This window comes from Mixophyes fleayi, chromosome 8 (genome assembly GCF_038048845.1).
Source record: "Mixophyes fleayi isolate aMixFle1 chromosome 8, aMixFle1.hap1, whole genome shotgun sequence".
Classification (NCBI taxonomy): domain Eukaryota; kingdom Metazoa; phylum Chordata; class Amphibia; order Anura; family Limnodynastidae; genus Mixophyes; species Mixophyes fleayi.
The window spans coordinates 79791460-79810808 of record NC_134409.1 but is presented as its reverse complement, the minus strand read 5'-3'; the positions used below and the strand labels follow the sequence as shown (position 1 = coordinate 79810808).

Below are 19349 nucleotides of genomic sequence, written 5' to 3'. Positions count from 1 at the left end.
AATTAGTATACCTTTTATAGGGAATCGAATTGCATTGGTATTTTAAGTGAATTTTACACCCTCCGATTTCTATGCAATTAGGAGATAGAGGGAGGATCTTCTGTACAAACCTATTTCATTAAAAGGTGAAAATTATGTCAATCATGCAAGTGGGTGTGTCAGTATAATAAACAATTATTGGCCCATGAAAATCATACATCAGTAGAGGGGAGTGATTTGTACTATAAAAGAAGTGTCAATTCAAACCTTCGGGTTCAGTCCTGGAAGAAGCGAGCAGCAAAACACACGTTGGCGTTTGCCTCGCTATGCATGAATTCATATCTCCATATCAGTTCAGATAGTTTAGCAATTGAATGAGCTAGCCAGTGAGAAGAATTAAATACAAAATACTAATGATGGAGGGGCTATAATGGCACTTTAGGCAGAAAAAGATGCCAAGTCACCTCAGGCATTATTGGGGTTTTTTTGTGGGTTGCAATAGCGATGAACTGGTAGCAACTGTACCTAGTATGCAGTGATACAATAACGCTGCTACAATGACAGCTCAGAGTTTTAAAAATCCTTGTCTTGAATGGCAACAGCTGTTAAAATTAATTATATTATCAGTGGTATACAAACAAGTATATGGCTTTCATAAGGGCAAACAGAACATGAGATCAATATCAGCTGTGAATAAACAACATATATTATAGTGCCAGGAGGTGCAACTGTGGAAAGAGTTATATCCTAAAGAAGCAATCCTTAGACCAAATGATACAACGGGGACCCCATAATTGCAATCAAATAGTCCCTGAATTGCAGTCTGAAGCATCTATTGGTAGATGTGTGAGTATGCATATTTATTAATTTTGATTATAAATAATAAGCATTTTTACACACAGTAGTGAAAATCTATAATCTAATAATTGTTGTGGATTTGGTCTTCATCTAGTGGACTAGCTGAACATGGGGATATAAGAAGTGGATCTAATAATTACCACAATATATCCTGAAATTTGTTGATGGCAATCAACAAACAATGTGAAGTACAGATATTTTGCAACGATTAATTAAATAAAATACAAAAACGTTGCTGTGAATATTTATTCAGTCTGACAATAGTGGACTATAAAACAATATACTTACAATCATAACACAAGATATACCATTGTGATTGAATAATAAAGTGCATAAGCGAGGCTTGCTGAATTTTTCACCATTTTAAACACATTTATTTTATTTTCATTTTACACGCTATTGTTTTTAAATATTTCGCTACAGCAAAAAAATGTATAATAATAAGAATTGTTTTTAACAAGAGTTTAATGAAATGTACGTTTTATCAGTGTAGTAAATTGAGGTATTAATATCACCCTAACCAACCTTTCCCTCGTTTCTCACAAAATGTGGATTATAGCATGTACTTTTTATAGCCCTTGCTTTTATTCCCCAGCCCAACAGAGTACAAATGCAGTGTCTAATTATATGTGGTTAGGGGACATTGTAGCTCATTGTAAATATATATATTGTATATTGATGATGTGGCAGTGAGGTTGTTATTCATTGTCTTTAAAGTGAAGCCAGGGGGGGTTATGGGTAAGGATCAGGTTACAACATACTGGAGGGGGAAAACTAATTGGTGTCCATTGTTCTCACAAGACTAGTCCAGACAGGCAATCTAGCAGGCAGGCCCGGCGCTCCCATTAGGCAATGTTAGGCACTTGCCTACGGCGCCGGGCTCTGGAGGGCGCCACAGAATGGTAAATTACTTTAAAACTGTGCGGCGACCGCTGACCATACCTGTCACGGCCGCCGCACAGCATTCAGATGCACGGGGAGGGGGGGGGGGGGGGAGAGGCTATTGCTCACCACCGCCGCCTCTCTGCTTCGTCTCCTCCCCTCCACTCATTAGTGTCAGTGAGTGGAGGGGAGGAGACGGAGCAGAGAGGCGGCGGTGGTGAGACAAGGTAAGGAAAGACGGGGGGAGGAGGGTGCCGATTTTTGCGGGGGGCGCCGAATTTGTCAAAAATGCCTTGGGCGCCATGGACCCTAGCACCGGCCCTGCTAGCAGGGGGGGTTCTGTGGAAGGACAGCTCATCTTCACTCCCTTCTACAACCCCCCCTAGTCCAGAACTAATCAATGTTTAACAAGGAGAGGCCCAGGAGTGTGCCCAGAGAGGGGAAAGCTCTGTGGAAATTAGTCCGGACAGCCAGGTGACTGTAACTCCTTAAGCTAGTGGGGTAAGGGACAGATGATGTGCTAAACCTGCCTGGTATTTATTTTCTGTGTGTACATAATAATCTAGTGTTGTTTTTATTACAATAAATGTACTGTTGTACTTTTCTAACTGCATTTGCCTGAGTGACTAATAAGAACCTTAGAAGGCACTAGGAAGGCTTCCCTGGCTTAGAAAGGCACCCATGGATGGCCAGCCAGAGTGAAGTGGGTAGATTTAGGCCAGAAAACCTGATATTTTCACAATCAGTAAGTGCTAATTTACTGAGTGCCCCGTGAAAGCCACACTCTGTCTCCTTTAATCCTCTGTCATAGTACATCTCTGTGTTAATGGGAGAACCACCCGTCAATTGCTTTAAATTTTCGATATACATAACTAATAGTCTTAAGTCGGGGTTGTGATGATCTGGTACGGTTATCTCTCTTTTTTTTTTTTGGTACAAACGGAAGTGAGTAAGGAGTCCTTGGAAACAATAGGTTCTATCCCCATATCCATTTCTTTCACTAGCATTAAAGCAATGCTATTAAATGCAAAAAAAAAAATATGATCATCTACCTGTATTAGTGCTTGCTATGATGCAAGTGTAGTTCTAGATGCAACTCTTTTAAAGGATCGGTAAATAAGAAGATTTTGTATTTACCGTACAATCTGTTTCTCTAAGCACAGTGGGGGAAACTGTGGACCATGGGGTATAGAGGGCGTTGTAAAGTCAAGGCACTACCAAAAACTTGTCTAGCCTGCTCCCACCCCTCTATGCCCCCTCTCCACCAGAAATGCTCAGTTAATTTACCTAACCAAACCGCAAGAGAGGGCGAAACTCAATCAACAGATCATACAACGAGCTGACAGAAAACAAAAGGGTGGTAGTGCAGAGTCCCCAAACTGTGCTAGAGAAACAGATTTTACAGTAAATACAAAAATCTTCTTTTCTCTAGCACTAACAGTTGAGGAACATGCAGGCCATAGGGACGTTCCAAAGCTGCCCCAATGGGTGGGAATGCTCAGTGCCAGTCGCATGTCAAACTTTACGGCCAAAACTAACATCTTTAGATGCAAACACATGAAATCTTTAGAATTTTGCGAACGTGTGGACGGAAGACCAAGTGGCAGCTCGGCACACCTGCTCAGCCGAGGTTCGGTGACGCGCAAGAAGCAATGACCGACCTATTGGAATGGGCAGCAAGACCCCCTGGAACCGGCGTACCCACGATGCATAAGCCTGATGAATGGTAGCTGTAATCCATCTAGATATCATCTGTTGAGTGGCAGGCCAGCTACACTTCTGGTACAAGACCAGAGGACTGTCAGTCTTTCTGACAGACGCCGATCTGTCCATATAAATCCGCAAGGCGCGGACAGCATCCAATAGTAAAAGTGAACTTTGCTCGCTGGACTGACGCTTGCAAAGTCAGGAATAAAAATATCCTCATTTACATAAAATCGAGATACCGCTTTTGTAAGAAAGGAAGGCCCTAACCGCCCTGTCATCATGGAAGGTAAAAAAAGGAGGCCAACAGTAAAGAGCTGCAAACTCCAAAACCCTCCTGGCCGAAGAGATAGTCCACAAAAAGACAACTTTCCAAGTAAGGAACTTAATAGAAACAGATTCTAGTGGTTCAAATGGTGATTCCTGCAAGACTCGAGTACCAAATTTAAGTCCCACAGTTCCACTGGCAAGACAAAAGGTGGTTGCACATGGAGAATTCCCTGCAGAAAAGTTTATACATCTGGTAGAGAAGCCAACTGTTTTTGGAAATACAGTCATGGCCAAAAGTTTTGAGAATGACACAATTATTATTTTTCACAAGTCTGCTGCCTCAGTTTTATGATGGAAATTTGCATATACTCCAGAATGTCATGAAGAGTTATCAGATTAATTGCAATTAATTTCAAAGTCCCTCTTTGCCATGACAATGAACTTCATCCCAAAAACAACATTTCCACTGCATTTCAGCCCTGCCATAAAGGACAAGCTGACATCAGGTCAGTGATTATCTCATTAACACAGATGAGAGTGTTGACAAGGACAAGGCTGGAGATCACTCTGTCATGCTGATTGAGTTAGAATAACAGACTGGAAACTTTAAAAGGAGGGTGGTGCTTGAAGTCATTGTTCTTCCTCTGTTAACCATGGTTAACTACAAGGAAACATGTGCAGTCATCATTGCTTTGCACAAAAAGGGCTTCACAGGCAAGGATATTGCTGCTAGTAAAATTGCATAAAACAACCATTTATCGGATCATCAAGAACTTCAAGGAGAGAGGTTCAATATTTGTGAAGAATTATTATTATTATTAATTTTTATTTATAGGGCGCCACTAGGTGTCCGCGGCGCCGTACAGGGACAAACGAAATTACAATACGAGGTGAGACAGCACAGTACAGTAAACAATAATCACAGTAACTCAGTGAGCTCAGGGCACAGCTAGAGGGGCGGGGAAGAGGAGAGGGGATGGTCTGCCAACAACGGCACCTAGGAGGGAGGGCACGGATGAAAGGGAGACCTCCAGGGGGAAGAGGAGGGAGCGAGAGGGGGCGGGGGAAGAGGGTCCTCGAGGAGGCAGGGAAGCTGGCGAGCAGAGTTGAAAGTGGAGAAGACAGGAGGAGAGAAGACCCTGCTCAAAGGAGCGTACAATCTAAGGGGTCGGGTAGACTGACAGAGAGACACAGGGGAGAGAGGGAAGAATGCGCTCATGCACCCAAGAATGTCCAGCAAGCGCCAGGACTGTCTCCTAAAGTTGATTCAGCTGCGGGATCAGGGCACCACTAGTGCAGAACTTACTCAGAAATGGCAGCAGGCAGGTGTGAGTGCATCTGCACGCACAATGAGGATAAGACTGTTGGAGGATGGCCTGGTGTCAAGCAGGCCATCAAAGAAGCCACTTCTATACAGGAAAAACATCAGGGACAGACTGATATTCTGCAAAAGGTACAGGGATTAGACTGCTGAGGACTGGGGTAAAGTAATTTTCTCTGATGAATCCCCTTTCAGATTATTTGGGGCATCTAGAAAAACGCTTGTCCGGAGAAAGAAAGGTGAGCGCTACCATCACTCCTGTGTCATGAGAACAGTAAAGCATCCTGAGACCATTCATGTGTGGGGTTGCTTCTCAGCCAAGGGAGTGGGCTCACCCACAATTATCCCCAAAAACACTGCCATGAATGAATAAAGAATGGTACCAAAACATCCTCCAAGACCAACTTCTCCCAACCATCTAAGAACAGTTTGGTGATGAACGATGCCTTTTCCAGAATTATGAATTATGGAGCACCTTGCCATAAGGCAAAAGTAATAACTAAGTACCTCAGGAATAAAAAATAAATAAAAAAAAATCAGCATTTTGGGTCCATGTCCAGGAAACTCTCCAGACATTAATCTTATTGAGAACTTGTGATTAATTCTCAAGAGGAGGGTGGACAAACAAAAACCTACAAATTCTGACAAACTCCAAGCATTTATTAGGCAAGAATAGGCAGACATCAGTCAGTATGTGGCCCAGAAGTTGATTGACAGCATGCCAGGGCTAACTGCAGAGGTTTCAAAAAGAAGGGTCAAAACTACAACTATTGACTCTTTGCATAAAGTTAATGTAATTGTCAATAAAAGCCTTTGACACTTCTAAAATGCTTGTTACTTCAATATACCATAGCAACATCTGACAAAAAGGCCTAAAAACAGTGAAGCAGCAAACTTTGTGAAAATCAATACTTGTGTCATTCAGCAAACTTTTGGCCATGAATGTAGACAGACAGGGCCGAGATCTGCACCTTAAGGGATGCCAACAGCAAACCCTTATTTAGGCCCACCTGAAGGAAGGCCAACAACCGAGGCACCCTAAAGGAAAATGTAGGAACCTTCCGCAACTCGCACCAGCCAATGTAAGCCTTCCTTATCCTATGGTAGTTACTGGAAGAAGAGGGCTTTCTGGCCCTGACCATTGTGCGAATGACCTTGCCTGACAAACCTTTGTGTCTAAAAATGAAGGTTTCAACTTCCAGGCCGTCAAAGCCAACCATGCCAGATCTTCGTGGAAGAACGGACCCTAGCTTAGCAGATCTTCTCTCAAGGGAAAATGCCAAGGCGGTTCCACCGCCATGTTGAGAAGAACTGTGTACCAGGACCGCTGAGGCCAATTGGGAGTCAAAAGAATGACTGGGACCCGTTCTCGTCTTACCTTTTGCAGGACCCTTGGCAATATTGAAAGCAGGGGGAAAAAATGTACCATAGGATGAACTGCCAAGGCACCGTCATGATGTCCACCAAAAACGCCTGAGGATCCTTGGTCCTGGCACAATAATTGGCTACTTTGTAATTCAACCAAGAGGCCATCAAGTCCACCTCCAGCAAACCCCATCTGTGTACAATCATATTGAATACCTCCGGATGTAGAGACCACTCCCCCAGATGTAGGGCATGGTGACTTAAGTAGTCCGACCTCCCAAATTTGGACACCTGGGACAAACAATGCCAAAATGACTGGAAGCCAACGGTCTGCCCATTTCGATTTCTTGGCTACATCTGGAATTGCCAGAGAACTCCTGGGGGTATATTTACTAAACTGTGGGTTTGAAAATGTGGAGATGTTGCCTATAGCAGCCAATCAGATTCCAGGCATCATTTTGTAGCATATACTAAATAAATGATAGCTAGAATCTGATTGTTTTCTATAGGCAACATCTCCACTTTTTCAAACCTGCAGTTTAGTAAATATACCCCCTGGTTCCTTCCTGGTGGTTCATATAAGCCATCACAGTGGCGTTGTCTGACTGGATCTTGACAGGCCGCAACCTCAAGATGTCATGCACCTGAATCAGCGCATAGAAAATGGCTGTCAACTCCAAGACGTTTATGAGTAAATAGGCTTCGAGTGATTAGGTGCCCTGCAAGCGGAGATGCAGAGCCACCGCCACCCAGCCTGAGAGACTGGAGTCTGTGTCGCCACCGTCCAGTCCCATGACACCAGGTGGCACCCTGATTTAGATTTCCTGCCAGGAGCCACCACAGTAGAGAACGACGCGTCTATACTGATAGGCAAAGATGCCTGGTCAATTGAAGATGAAGGCTAAGCTGAACCCCCGAATCCGCTTTCAGCAAGAGATCATCCAGGTAGGGAATGATCACTACTCCCCGTAACATCAACTGGGCGGTCATGACGGCCATTACCTGTGTAACTCAGGGAGTTGTTGCCTGTCCAAAGGGGAGGGCCCTGAAGTGGAAATGTTCCCGATACACCGCGAACCGGAGCAGTTGGTACATGCAGTTATTGATGTGCAAGAATGCCAGGAATTAATCCTTTACCATGGCAAATATAACTGGACGTAGAGATTCCATTCAAAATCTCGGGAATCATAAATGGGTGTTGAGATCTTTCAAATTTAGGATGGGCTGGATAGACTTGTCTGGTTTGTGAACCAGAAAGAGGTGAGAATAATACCCACAGGAAACACAGTCCTTTTCTTAGTTCTTTTGAACATAGAAGTCTGCACCTATGTCAGGTTATCATCAGATATATGAAGCACCTGTTTCATTGCTAAGGTGTCGTCCTCAATTCCCTACTTCATGAATGGGTCCTCCTACCACCCCGAAATGTCCTCAGGAGACATCCGCATCAAATTCACCCAGAACTTGGGGGACATGAGGGGCCAAGCATTTACGTTGTCTGGCCACATTTAGGAAAATAACTTCTCCAGAGGACCTGACACTCTGGTCAGCCCCTGGACCGATCTCTCCATATTTTGCATCCATGGAAGATCGGTGGAAATCGCTGACAGCCCGGCCAGTGACTGAGATGCCTGACCTAAGTCGAAGTGGACCTAAATGTGTCAGCACTTACTGACCCCTAACATGGATTATCTCTCTCAAGCTCTGCGATGGACCACACCAGTTCCTTAGCCCATGCTGGTTCCGCCAGATCCGTCACTTCCTCAGAAGGACACTGGCCTAGGTCCTTAGCCTCACAAGCTGTGCATAGGCCCACCGGTTCAGACCATCCAGCTTAGATTGGCACTTGGAACAGGTGAGATTGCTCACAGACACAGCTTTGGACTTTGAACCAGGCCTTCTTTCTGACATTATGATATGGAGAAAGGGAAACAATTGAGAGAGACACACTGTAGAGCAATATATATATATATATATATATATATATATATATATATATATATATATATATATATATATATATATAGATCTAACAGTACATAAAATCCCTTCAGAAATGTAACCTGATGGAAAAGATGGCCACTCTATATATTTGTATATCAGAATGGTAGGCTAGAGGGAGAAGGTCTGGCAGAGAATTCAGAGTGTACAGTAACACAAACAGCACAATCACACAGAATATCACAGATATAACCCAGAGATATTTAGCTGGTCTCCCTCCTCAGGGACACTGAAACAGAGTGGGTAAAATGGGATTAAAACGGCAGTGCCCAGGAAATACAGTGGAAGGAACCGCTCCTCACCTTCTTTAGCCCGCCTCTGTGGAATATGGTTGTCCATACCTTCAGTGTAACCTCGTGAGGACTGCGCTCTGGTGAAAGTTCCTCATCAGAAATGCCCTCTGATTTACCGGTCACTTCCATCACTGTCTTTCTCAGTCCATGTGAAGTGTTTTCTGTAGGTAGGGCATGAACCGCAACAGTTCCATCTCCCCTATATATGGGGGACCAGTAATCTGTGGCCCCGACCCCCGGGGCTGTCCACAGCACTTCCCTGGATAGTGGACGGGTCCCCGAGCTTCAGTGGTGGCGGGTGACCCTTTTCCTGGGGGTCCGCATCCTGACAAAAGGGGGGCAGCAGCAAAGCACTATGAGCGCCATATTCCTGTCTACGTCCGCAAAATATTGCAGGCATAGCTAAAAACAACAAAATATTACTACTAGCCTAGCTACTAAAAAGTTGCCCTATTCTGTTGGGCATTACTAAAAAACTGAGCATTTCTGGCATGGGGTTATAGAGGGGTGGGAGCAGGCTGGACAAGTTTTTGTTAGTATTTGGTAGGTGGCTATACACCATGGTCCGCAATGTCCCCCAACAGTGCTATAGAAATAAATATATAGATGGGGTGGTCAGTGACCACCCCATCTTCAACTCATCAGTGACATGCATGATTAGTAAAGCATGTGTACCCGGTTATATAACTGCTTGGATGTGAGAGTCCATCAGCTCTGATAGCTCACTCCATGCCATCCCCTCTGATGTATAGATCGGAATAGGGACAGGCAGTAATTGGAATGATTCCCCTGTAGGGAGCTCACAGCCAGGTTAGTAGAGTGCAGGGGGGGGGGGCTTTTTAGAGGGGATTTTAAAAAAAATCTTTTCAGTTTATGTTGACTGGTCCTTTAAAAGAGTAATAAAAATCACATACACATCAATTGTAAGTATGAATACAAATCGATTTGTTGTAGGAGAGCAGGATCTCACACTCATCTAGAATTTGGTGCCTGAAGCTGGGCACACTGGCTGCAATCCTATCACTAGGCCCGACAGCTGTGTGACAGGCTCATAGTCCAACTTGGTCAACCATCTGGGTGGCAGAACTGGACAAAATCCATTTGTTAGGATTACTTCTATCAACACTGGTTGTTAGTGGACATCTTCCAACTTAATTTACCAAATAGCTGACTATGGTTGCAGTAGGCCTGGTCTTTCATTAGAATTCAGACACCACTTAAACAGGAATCAAGTAAATATGGCTAAATAATATATAACATGGTTTCTCAACTTTCATATTTGGGACTCGCAAATGTTTAACAAGTTTCCAATTGTTCCAATTAACCCCTAATGTGTATAAACTTATACTGAACAACTCGTTAGATCTTTAAATATCAAAAAATATTCCATTTAACTTGTTTTGTATACTTTTGCTTTTATTATTTACAAATACACGTAACTGTTATTTTGAGTCTAATCTAACAGGCATATTTGTTTGACATACTCCTCTGTTTTAGCTCCATACACCTACTAACTAGTTGAAACTAAAGGGATGCAATGACTGTGGTCAATATTACCTGATCTAAACCACAGAACATAGCTACAATAAATTATTTTACTTCTTTGGGCTGGATAATGAATGAAGCATCTTAAAGGAGATGAAGAAAGAATGATAACAATTATAGTTTAGTATACTGCTGTTTATAAAGCACTTTGTCATTTTACAAGACAGAATGAAAGACTTAAATGTCAGTAGAAAACTCAAACTCATTTACCTTGTAATCTGAGACGAGCAGTGTCCAATGGGTAGAAAAGGGACATGGCAGTCACACTTCCCTATGGAAGGAAAGGAATGACAGAGATTAAAGGTCAGGTAACATGTTTTTACAATGATGCAGCTATAGTATTGTGCTATTCAATGTTACAGAACTGGAATTTTATCACCCAATAAATAGATTTCTACATAATGGGCCTGATTCATTAAGGAAAGCAAGACAAAAAATTAGTAAGTTTTCTCCTGGACAAAATCATGTTACAATGCAAGGGGTGCAAATTAATTTATTATTTTGCACATAGGATAAATACTGGCTGTTGTTTTCAGGTACCGCACAAATGCTTAATAGCTTTATTTGTACACTTAAATTTAAAGTTGATTTAGAGCATGCCTTATTCCAAATAGAAATCTGCCATGACATTTTAATTTGCCTCCCCCTCCAATGCAATTTTGCCAAGATGCAAAGTTACTCATTTTTTTTACTTTACTTTCTTTAATGAATCAGGCACAATGTGTTTTTTGCTACCAAATAGCCCAATGATACAATCATCAGATCTCAAGTCCATCCCTTGCCAGCATTAGAGAATGTGTATATTTCTTAAAAAGGCAAGTAAAAAGAGAACACATTAAACTATATGTATCAAATCCTATAAACTATGTATTGTATATTGATGTTATATGGTGTGATGCTAAAGAAATTATCCTGGACTGAAAGTCATCTAGCTGTCAATATATTTTATGTCAGAAGAAACTGGTGGAGGCTCCTGTATTTTTCAGATAGCACTGTGTTTTACAAATCTGTTCCTTAGTATTGGTGGAAATGCATTTTACCACTTGCATTTTACCACTTGGTGATGTGAAGTAATATTAGAAATATTTTGCTGCAAACATGAACTTCTACTACACTCAAACAGGATGGAAAATGCCTGTTTGTCACATAGCATTTGGATGCCACTTTGTCTCCTTACACGAGTTTTGTCTATCACTGTAACTTGGATTAAAATACGCTTTTGGGTTAAAATATAATTAATTAAACATTGCAAATTGGTTTACAAATATATTGTAAAAGAAAAAATATTGCATAGTGAATTATTTTAAAATAGTATTAAAAAGACTAATTGATTATAGTGCTGGGGAAAAAAAAACATGTCCATTATAGCGCAGAACCATCCCGTAACCACTGAAGATTTAAAAGGGACTTATTGCTTTCACAATTCGAGGGATTTTATTTTTGATGCGGTAAGACTGCTGAGCATGTTCTGTAATGTCAGACCCCATTCGTGTTCTGTTTATTTCTTGGTGTGTTGCTAATTCTAATTTCTGTTTGGTGACTGTTTTACCTTATGTGGTCTAAAGCACACAAGTAGTATATCTGGTTGAGCAGAAGGAGGCTACGAAAGAAATCAGATGATGCTCATGCTGAAGAGAAAATGGCACAATCCAGAGGCATATTCACCATGGGTGCAGGACGTGCAATGCACACAGCTCCATGAGTCAGTCGCCCATAAAAAGGGCTGCATAAAAAAAACTGAGGTCTGTTTTTCTGTGTTTTCCATAGTCATATTTGCACTCTCTTTTTATCCTAACTTATGTTAACTACAGGATTAAATATCCTTTAAATATATACTGTGGCAACTCATTTATATTTTTCAATGTAGCCTACAATATTTAACATTTTTTTGTTTCCCACAATTTACATAATTTATTGCTGTAAAACAGTTGAGCACACTAAAGACAAGCAACTTAATCTAAGTTTTATTTACCATTTGCAATACTCCTTATACACAAGTTGTATACACTATGGGCTCGATTCATTAGGACACGTATCTGCTGGTTTTGAGCGTATCCTCCACAAAATCACTTTATGCATGCTAAGAACCAGCAAATAAGGCTGGAAAAACAGCCCTGTGCTCGAACGCATGGAAAAGGCTGTTATTACCCCCTATATGTAGGGGGGTTTTCTGGGCGGGGAAGGCGAGTGTGGCCAAAGACATTGTACAGTGTGGGCGTGACAAACTAGAGCGCACACAGACACGGCCGTAGCAAGCTCTACGGCCATGGAAGTAACCTTACATTTCGCCCGTATCTCTTGCTCCAACTCTGGGGCTAATCTAAGCTACCTCGCTAAAGTGATAAAAAATAGATTATTATTATTATCATTCACAAGGTATCCGCAGCGCCGCACACAGTACTAACAGTAGACTATACAGGGTGAAACCATACAGAACAATGAACAAAAAGTACCAATACTTCAGAAACTCCGGCTAGTCATATGCAGTAAAGACGAAGCGGAAGAACAGGTATGGAGACAGGAGGGGAGGGGGCCCTGCTCATACGAGCTTTCATCCTAAGGGAGGGTAAACAGACCAGGCACAAGAGGAGCCAGTTGAGGCAAGAGGAGAGAAGGGAGGACGAGCAAAGGGAGGAGATGGGGGTTAAGTAGATGGTTGATTAAAACAAAACGAAAAAATATACACATAAGGTTCCCCTTGGTATTAACCGTAGTGCTGCCAGGCTAGTGCTGGGTTGCGGAGAAACCAGGGGGAGAAAAATGGGTGGGGTCCCCCTCAATTTCACACCAGCCAGCACTAGGCCAACCAGCCAGGGTGGGTATCACTATAACATGAGGACACGCGGTTTATCATTATGGCAGGCGTCTCCCTGCCATAATGATAAACCAACTCCAGGCTGTTCAGCATGGAGCTGAATTCCCTAGGGAGTGGAGTATGCAAAAAAATTGTGCGCCCCCCCTACCCCCTCCTGCCCTCTAGGAAGAACCAGCTAAGTGCTGAAAGCACTAGGGCTTTACCTACACCCCTGAGGTGGTGGCTGTACAGTAATAAAATGTATGATAAAGTATAAAACACCATTTTAGTTTGTGGAACAACAAGTCCCAGCCAGCTGATCCCTCACTATTGGGGGAAACCTCCTACAGTATAAATAGACCTTGTGTCTGTTTATTACTCGTTAAGCGTTGCATTTTTTTTTTTTTTTTAAATAATCTAATTTTTAACACAGTAAAGAGCTAGCGGGTCAGGCGGCTGTAACGCCGCACAATCCGCAAGCTCAGCAGGTGCTGACAGGCACTTACCTGAAGCGCCTGTGTAGTAGGGGAGGGACACAGCAGCCCTGCGACCAAATTCAACAGGCCACGGATCTTGTGATTCGCGGCTTGAAGTATTCGGGCGCATGCAAAGTCTAAATATTGGCGAAATATTCTAAGCGCAAGTTGCAGAAATGTGCCCTAATGAATAAGTCCCTATGTGTTAAAACTATCACTATCATCCTAAGTCAGACAACATATCAGTTCTATATACTTTTAAGTTGATACTGGCTGGCTGCATATGCAACTAAAAATAAAAAACTCTAAAAAGTCATACATGAAAATAGCGTATTTATGCTCATGCACTGAGGCGTAAGCATCACAAAATCCATCCAGCTCTGCATCACTAGCATATGCACCAGTGTTACATAAGACATACTTACATCCAGATACACTTATACACAACCAGCACAGGAAACGTTTGCTAACATTTGTTTTAATAGCTTAAAATGCATTCTCTATGAACTAAAAGATAACTTCTACGCGAGATAGAATATTCTTTCTCACGTACAAATTAAAGTTGCAAAGAAATATTTAAAATATTTCATACAAAATCCTTTAATATGTGACAAAGTCACTGGATTAGTGAATGATGGCAGGTATATTTCACCTAGGTTTCTAACCCACTTGTTTTAAAAACCCAGGAAAATGTTATTGTCTGTAAGCTGCTGAAGGGCTAAGGTCCTGTTGAAAAGCCAGAAAAGGGTCCTCGGGTTTATGGATGGAGAGAGGGAACGGGCTTCATCTATTAGGCCTATTAACCGGGTCTTCCAAGTTTCCAGGGATTCTGCTGATAATCATGATTTGTACCTAAGTGGTGCTAGTAAAAGGCTGCAAGGTAGCTCAATCAGTCTCTCACTGCCTGTGGATTGGGGATGCAGAGTGTCTGTGAGAGAAAGACTGATCTCTGTCACTGTGGACATCTGCCACTGTTGCAGCCGATGGTTATGACACATAAAAGAGCACAGATCTGTATGTGATCGTGTATAATGGGTATAGTGTGTACACATAAATCGGCATACTGATCAGGATTTTTTTTTTTCCCTGTCGTTGGTAAATCTATTGCACCTTTCCTTGTAGTGTGTACCCAGTCTTACTGTGCTAAAACTTTTCTGTTTTCTCTTAGTTTCTAGTCAGGAGTGACCATTGTTTAGCTAGAGCCAGATGGCAAGGTGTTTATTTTGGAGTTTTCCTTTGTTTTCTTACTGAATAAAACTGGCCGAGGCAACTTGCACAAAACCTTTGGAATTTGTGAAGTTTCTTGGTTGCAATAAACACCATCTAACCCAGGAGATGGTAAAGGGGTTGCCTACCAAGTCACAATATACACACAATCAATGAAGAAAGATATGCTCTTACTGTACTTGGCTTACATTTGACTGCCCCTTCCCTCCCTAGTCCAGCCAATCGCAAGCAGGCACGTGTCAATGCGAGTAAATCTGCATACGTGCATATAAGTGCAGCTTTTTATTGCGGGCTTGCTCAGTAAAAACTTGCAGATTTTATGTTACTCAAACAGTCGTAAATCCAACTCACCATCACACCCTTTGTGCGCAAGTTATGTTCCTTAGAGCGCAGATGGGCATGATATGTTGCATCATCAGTATGTCCTATTTTGGCAGGTATGCTCTTATGCAGAATGCACAAAGCATGAACTATGTGACCAGTACTCTGTTCAAAGAAGAATGTTCTACTTATCGTTGCAGAAGAAGAAAATAAAATATCAAAGTTTGTTTCACTTTAGTTTTCTATAAGTGTTTAGTAAAACAAATCACTCCACAAGAACTTTTTTCTTAACTAACGGGAGACGTAGGCACCATATTGGTTGCTTTGCTCTGTGGTGAAATTACCATGGTCAGCGCTCCCTTTTACACTACCAATTACAAACATTTGCTAAAGCTGGCTTTAAAAAATGGTGCAGACATGCACACATTCTCAGCATGTGACTTGTCACACATGCTATACAAAATTGGGAAAATACACACTCCACCTTGTGCTGCCACCACCAGCAATGTAAAAAAGTAGAAATATGGAACAAGTAACCTAAATGGATGGACAGATAGGAGATATGTCCCACTAAGTGATAGCCCTTAAATGCTGCGCGTACCAGGGGAATATTGCTCACAGAACTAAAGGAGCGATGTTAGGGAAGGGTGCTTGAGACGGTTAAGGTTTTCCGAGAAGCAAGGGGGACATAGCACTCCCAGGGTCGACACAACATGGTAAGCACAGCGTTTACCAGGGGACCACGCCATTGTCTACATTTTTTGGGGGGAGGGAAGGCACATTATGTTCTGATTCCCCGCTTTAAACAGAGGGGGGTGAAAAGCTAGTGGGTAGGAGGATAGACTCTACCACCTCTGTTAAAAGGCTAATATGTTGGCTTTTCTCAAGATTCCCCCTAAGGTTCACATAGGGTATGACATTTTTAGAAGAAAAAATGACCACACTAGTTTGGCCATGAGGTTCTTATCTGTTGCCAAATTCTTTGTTAAACATAAAATCAAAACACAGTCTACTTGTAAAGCAGTATGTAAACTACGAAGTATACAAGTCTGTAATTTTTCTTTATAATTATACTCTATGTCTTATGTTAATTAAAACAGCATTATGTAATTGTTATACTACTATTTAGCTTTTGTGAAACTAAAACATCTCCACTTTTTTTCTGTACAGGAAGAATGGCTTCCAAATATCAAGCATGTTGTTCTTTAAAGGAACTGGAAAAACTACTTTTCACATAAACCTGCTCACAGAAGGCAGATCACTTTTAACACTGTGACAGGATGGACCGCCTATGCCACCCTGTCTGTTGCTGCTGGGTACCGGCTGGGCTTACTGTGCCAACGTTCCCTTTCTTTATCTCAAATGCGTCCTCTAACCGCAGTAAGAGGGGCTTAAGCTGCTGCCACCACTGGACTCCTTAACGGCATCCAAACCTGCATTCCTTCTGGGTAACTGTCACTGCTAGTGTACCCCATTGCTGGTGTATCTGGGCTGGTACCCCTGACCTCTTCCTATGGATCAGGGTTGCTGTGGATGGATCCCTCCTGGCCTATCGCGCTGGCCATTGCTGCTGGGTAGTGGGCAGAGCAGTGGTACGGAAAGCTAGGTCCAAACCTCAGAACAGCCGGAAACAAATTAGAGTTGGGTCTAATCTGTAGGTCACAGCAATTCCAGCATGGAAAAAGTTGCCAAGCAGGGGTAACAAGGGCAGTTCACACTGGTTAAAGGTACCATTGATTAAGAGGTCTGAAGAAACAATAATACCTTTCAATAGAAAACAGTGCCTTCTGTATACAGTTTGTGGATACTAGCTTAGCAGAGGCATCCATCCTCCTGTCCCTTTAACCAATCTGGGCTGATTCATGCAGTCTGCATGTGAATCAGCCCCGAGAGTGTACTTCCCTCCCCAGTCCACGAGCTGCCAGGGAGAGGGAGGCTCAGCCCACTCTCCTCCCTGGGGCGAGAGATTTATCTTTTAAATCTCCCGTCCAAAGTTACTTCCAGGGACACTGGTTTGGGGTCTGGCTCTCCCTCCAGGCCGAAAATAGTACTAGAGAGGGAGAGACCAGGTCTCGGGGGCAGAGGTCCCTGCCTGTCGGTCACTCCCCAGCGCCTAGCGCCGAGGGTTAAACCCTTCGCATACATGAAAAAACATTTTTATTTATAATAACACACTCCCCTAAACACTTATATATGCAGCGCCTAGCACCAGTGATTTAAGCCCTCCGGCGCCGGGTCGTAACCCTTCTGGTGGGTTTACTACCCGGATGGCCACCACACTCAAGATGGCCACCACACTTGTGCGGCGGTCGGTACTCAGGACCCGATCACAAACACTTTATTATATACGGTCTTAGATTAATCCATTATGTTATTTGGCAACTGGGGGTAAATGTATCATACCCCGATTTGTACAAGTCGCCGGAAATCGGCAAGTTGACAGCTAATATTTAAAGTGGCACTGCTTTAAATTTTAGCTGTCAACTCGCCGATTTCCGGCGACTTGTACAAAACGGGGTATGATAAATTTACCCCCTTGTGTAGCATTTATTTCTGTACTTGTTTGTATAGCTGTTTGTTTGTATAGCTGGCTCAACACACTTGTTTATGTTTCATCAATTTAAATTGAATATAATCACTCTTTGTGATGTATGATAATGATCTATTTACATTTTAATATTTATATCTGAGGCATCTTGAACCAAAACGGTAAGATTTTTCCTTTCTAGGCATCAAATTGTGTTCTGCTTTTTTTCTCATTATAACTGCTTCAGTAAAATAATGACTTCATTCAGAGATCCTAACCAAAAATAATCAATGTTTATAATCCAAGAAAAGTTTAAATGAAAATTTTTTAAGTAATACAAAGGTAAAAAAGAATCACTGACAAAATGTTATCCATGCATAGCATTTTAAATTGGCAATACTGTCTAAGGCAGTGGTTCCCAAACTTTTTCAGTCCGTGGCACCCTTAGAGTCTCCAGCATTTTTTCAAGGCACCCCTCCAAAAATAATTTTTGAGTTATTGGTGTGTCTGATACAGGCAGCAGACTTATATTGGGTCTGAATTCTCTAGATTGAAACATGCGAAAATCAGGCAGCAGACTAAACCAGAGATCTGATTTTTGGAACAAAATATTGAATGAAAATGTGAATCTTTGTCATATGCAGGACCTTCAGTTTCTACAACCGTGGTCCGACACACTTACCCGCTTCCCGCTGACCTCCGCGCTCCGGCCGTCAGCGTCTTCTTCTCGGGTCTGCACATGCACACACTCGATCTTCTATGTTCTCTGCTTGCCTCCCATGGGACACTCAATCTCGGCTCCAAACTTTAAAAGGCACTTCCCCCTGCAGCTCAGTGCCTCTTTATCGTTACCTGCCTGGTATCAGACGTGGCTCTGTTTCTCCCTGTGTATACCTGTTGTCCGCTGTACCGCTTGTCCACAGAGCTTACGCTCCACCACTTCGCTGTACTGCTTGTCTACAGAGCTTACGCTTCACCACTCTGCTGTACCACTTGTCTACAGAGCTTACGCTCCACCATCCCTACTATACCAATTGTCTACAGAGCATGCGCTCCACCATTCCTACTATACCACTTGTCTACAGAGCTAATGCTCCATCTCTCTTGCCATCACCTGCTGTCTGCTGAGTTCCTCCCTTCAACATTCTCTTAAAAGGTCTCGCCATATACTCCTAGTGAGGGCCGCGACCTGCAGGCGGACGCATCTAAGACCAAACTACCTTGCGGCGGTCCCTGGTGAATACAGTCTGTTCGTTAGATTCCACGCCTTGCTAGGAGTAGTGCTAAATTGGGCACATCTAGGATACTATGCTTTGAACCTTGACAGTATAAACATGCCGTGACAGATTCTACCAGGGAACCATACGCTAAGTACATGCTTCAGCATCTACTCAACAGAGTGGAACAACAAGACGGCGTTCAGCGGCAACTCCTACAATGCTTCCAAACACTTGCCTTCAGGATGGATTCTCTCCAGGTTGCCACCTCTGCTGCTCCCACCGCCATTCTGGCTCTGGATGCTCCTGCACTCGAGGTACCAGTTACATCTGCTTCTACCCTGCGGATTCCTCCTTCCTTTCAAGATTCATGGGGACCCCAAGACGTCTAGGGGCTTCCTCAAGCAATGTTCGATTCAATTCAAGTTGCAACCACAAAATTTTCCCACTCAAAGAGCCAAGGTGGCCTACTTAATTTCCCTACTCTCAGGTCAAGCCCTGGCCTGGGCTTCTCCCATCTGGGTGCGTGACGATCCGCTTCTCTCTGACAGCACTGCATTTATTGCAGC

General features: G+C 42.8%; 1 protein-coding gene across 1 annotated transcript in view; it reads right to left on the bottom strand.

Moving 5' to 3' along the window:
• Positions 1-19349, bottom strand: part of SLC25A17 (solute carrier family 25 member 17) — a 197688-nt gene that overhangs the window by 144338 nt on the left and 34001 nt on the right. The window contains exon 2 of the mRNA XM_075182792.1: positions 10429-10489. Within this exon, the coding sequence (XP_075038893.1) occupies positions 10429-10489 (61 nt within the window). The remainder of the gene's footprint in view (positions 1-10428; positions 10490-19349) is intronic.